The 3,841-nt window shown below is 28.4% G+C and overlaps 1 protein-coding gene across 1 annotated transcript; it reads left to right on the top strand.

Annotated features, from left to right (window-relative positions):
* The first annotated feature begins 283 nt into the window (after window positions 1-283).
* Window positions 284-1,007, top strand: LOC106315436 (E3 ubiquitin-protein ligase RHA1B-like). Its single transcript, XM_013753164.1, has one exon. The coding sequence runs from the start codon at window positions 331-333 to the stop codon at window positions 823-825; it is 495 nt and encodes a 164-aa protein (XP_013608618.1). The 5' UTR covers window positions 284-330; the 3' UTR covers window positions 826-1,007.
* Window positions 1,008-3,841: the final 2,834 nt, after the last annotated feature.

Raw genomic sequence — 3,841 nt, 5'->3', positions numbered from 1 at the left:
CTATTATATATCTTTATAGGAAGTAGGAATAAAAACAAGTCAATATACATATACTATAACCTAAAGAAACATCATTGCCACATTCCTAGCTAGATCCTCATCAAGCAAAATAATTAAATACCAAAGAAAAACACGCAAATAAAAACACATTATTGAGTACTCCATTAAATCAACAGGGCAACAATTATTTAACAAATCACATATAATATTTAATATATATGTACATCATATACACACATACCCAACTATATATACATCCTACCCCTCTCGATCTTTTCATCTCTCTTCTCTCATATTTGTTTAACAGTTCCTCTTTCTAACGGCGAAGCAATGGGTTTTCCGTTGGGCTATTCCGAACTCCTCCTCCCAAAAATCTTTCTTCACGTACTCTCTTTCTTAGGTCTAATACGAAAACTAATCTCCACACTTTTCTGGTTCATTGGTCTACCCGATTTTTTGGAAGCCGAACCGGTTACATCTTCATGGCCCGACCCACCACCAAACTCCACCACCTCAAGCCACCATGACTCTAACTTGTTTTCAGCAGCGCTGCTAGCTGGGGAGATCTTGCCCATTGTCAAATTCTCGGATCTAAACCGACCCGAATCCGAATGTTGTGCAGTGTGTCTCTACGACTTCGAGAACGACGATGAAATCCGACGGCTGACGAATTGCAGGCATATATTCCATAAAGAATGTTTGGACCGTTGGATTATGGATTATAGTCAGATGACGTGTCCACTTTGTCGTACGCAGTTCATACCTGATGATCTTCAAAGGTCGTTTAATCAAAAGCTTTGGTCTGAATCTAGTGAAGTTTGGTGAACTTCTCGCTGAATCATCTTAGGACATGGTCTTCGTTTTTCTCTCTCTCTCTTGAAATGGTTGATATAAAGGTTATTTTTTTGTTAGTACTTTGTTTATTTTTGTTCACTAGTACTTTGTTGTTAGTATTTTCTTTGGTGGCTGAGGGATGTAAATTAAAAATAGGTAGTGGTTACAGGCTAGCTAAAAAGAAGAAGAAACCTGTATCATCTTTTTTTCGGGAAGAAACTTGTATCATCTATTCAGAAAAAAAAACTAAAATTTAATTTATTATAAATTTGTACTCTTTTTTCCTGTTACTGAATGAAAATAATCTGTTCATTCACAGTTTTTTAGTCTTCTAACTTTAATTGAAATAGTCAGATGGAAACAGAAGTTAATTTTGTCGACTTGCTCATCAACAAATGTGTAATATTTCTTATTTTATTAAAAATGTCACGAACAATGATCAAACAATAGTTGCGTTACAATGCTTCGGTTTAGTGATGAAAAATTGTAAACATTTTCATGATATTTTATAATATCCCAATTTCTTATATATTACTTTTATTGTGTATGATTTATTTAGAAAGTCTATAATTAAAAACGGTTTCAAGTCATTTCTCACTGCATATCACGCGTTAACCTAATTTAAAATATAGCAAAAGAAAATTCTGAGGTTTTCATGATAACCATCCACATATAATAGACCCATGAAGCTATTTGCTTTTGGTTCACGGAAAATAGATGGACTTATCTCAGAGTTAAGTTAGAGATTTGCATAACCAAAGAAAGATAATGCAAAGAAATCAACGATGGGGGCAGCCTCCAGGAGGCTATATGCTCTTCACAACAAAAAATTCAAGGGACTAATATAGGCAAATAAAGTGCATCATAAAGCATAAACTTGAAATTTGTTGCATAACATGATGCAAAAACACTAAAAGAATGTTTTTTCCAAGTATCTAAGTAAACGAATTTTTTCCATCATCAATTTTTCTTATAATTCACGCTCTTATATATGAAGGTATTTTTTCATCATCAATTTTTCTTATAACTCACGCTCTTATATATGAAAAAAGTTGGGTGTTTTCATACTATTTATAATCGAAAGTGTTTGAACCATAATCCAGGGAAACAATGCCTACGATTAGTACCCGTAAAATTAAGTTTTCTACTGAAGCATATAAATCATGGTCCATCTTGGTAAACTTTATACTTGGAATAGGATTGTTGTTTTTATTTTTGTAGAATTTACGATGAGCTGAAAGTAGGGTTCGACACAAGTAGGATACTTGCTATATTCGGTATACTTGATATTTGACTTGCATTATACGAGTAATAGAAATTGAAATTCATATTATACTTACTAAAAACTAGAATTTGTTATTTCGAATACTTGTTCCAAAATGAGTTACTTGCAATTTACTTATCATATTCTATTACTTATATTTGCAAATACTTGTAAGTTATATATTTGCCACTGTTTCTGAGTATTTAATAATAAATGACTAAATAATCTTATATATTAAAACAGAAGTCACGACCTGGATTCATGTGTGATTTTTTTTTAAATGGACCTAATGGACATATTCCTAAAAAATCATGTTACATTTAATCTCTAATCTTATCATTTAAATTTTGGACCTACCAGAAATTTTTATTCAGCTATCAATAATTAGATTTAAACAATAGATGATCCATTGGATTTGTAGATAGTATAAATTAAATAGATATAATTTAATGTTGTAATACTATATCTCCCTATGTTAATTATTTAAATATTTGTCGATATTAACTTTTAAAATTATAATTTTTTTTTAAATAACAAAAATCATATTATCTAACAATGATTAATCTTTACAACCTTAAACCAATGAAAACAAATTTTAAACTATATAGTTTATTTTAAAAATTAAACAAAAACTAAATGTTTAATTATTTACTCGATAATATAAATCTATGAAGCGAAAAGTTTAATTTTTTAAAACTTTCTAAATTTATGAAATGTTACAATATTTTTGAATATGACAATAAAACAATATCTTACTAATCTTTATATATATAGTTACGATTTTAATAGTGAAATAATAATCTAAAAATATATATATATAGAAGAAGATACAAATACATGTGAAAGTTTGAAACAACCTATTCAATGAAAAAAATATACCGTAAACTTATTATGTTTTAAAATTGATACATATTATAATATATACCAATTTAAAATTGAAAACAAAATATTTATATAAAAATAAATAAAAACAAAAATCTGTGCGGTTGCGCGGGTCGAGATCTAGTATTATTTAAAAAATTAGACATGAAAGTTTATTTTATTTTTTCACTGGAAAATTATGAAAAGTATTCTAATTCTAATATTTGTGTATATTATAAAGAAGAAAAATGATCAAAACATGATTTTTTCGGTAAAAGGTACTGTTTACTTTTCATAACAACAAAAATATCTTCGATAGACAACACAGATAATAACAAACTGAGTAACAAAATTATTTTAATATTTGTTATTTATTTTGTACTTGCAAATATCTAAATTCCACTGCTAGAAATACTTAATAAGGCTGAATACTTAAAAAAAATCAAGATGGACGAGTGACGAGTATAAGCCAACGAGTATTTGTGCCTAATCCGAAAAAACGTAGGGTTTGACTGGTTTCTCTGCTACTACCCGCAGACGTAGTTTTTGCGGTTGGTAGCGATTGACAATGTTTCGAAACAATCATACAAACCGTTACAAATCGCTTCAAACCGTTCTGAACTACTACGAACTTCTAAAAATCAAAAGTTGGTTCTAACTATCGTTTGCAGTTGCGGGTGGATAAATAAATATAAAATTATTTTCAAAAATATTTTAAAATTTTAAAATAGAAATATTATAAAAAATATATATAAATATTTTATATATTAGTTTAAATTCACAAACAATATCATAATTTGTTTTTTAAAAACTTTAAACTAACCATTCATTACAATTTTTAAAAATTAATATACACATATATAAAGATATACACATATATAA

This window comes from Brassica oleracea, chromosome C9 (assembly GCF_000695525.1).
Source record: "Brassica oleracea var. oleracea cultivar TO1000 chromosome C9, BOL, whole genome shotgun sequence".
Lineage (NCBI taxonomy): Eukaryota > Viridiplantae > Streptophyta > Magnoliopsida > Brassicales > Brassicaceae > Brassica > Brassica oleracea.
The sequence above is the reverse complement of the archived record's forward strand: the minus strand, read 5'-3'. Positions and strand labels throughout refer to the sequence as shown.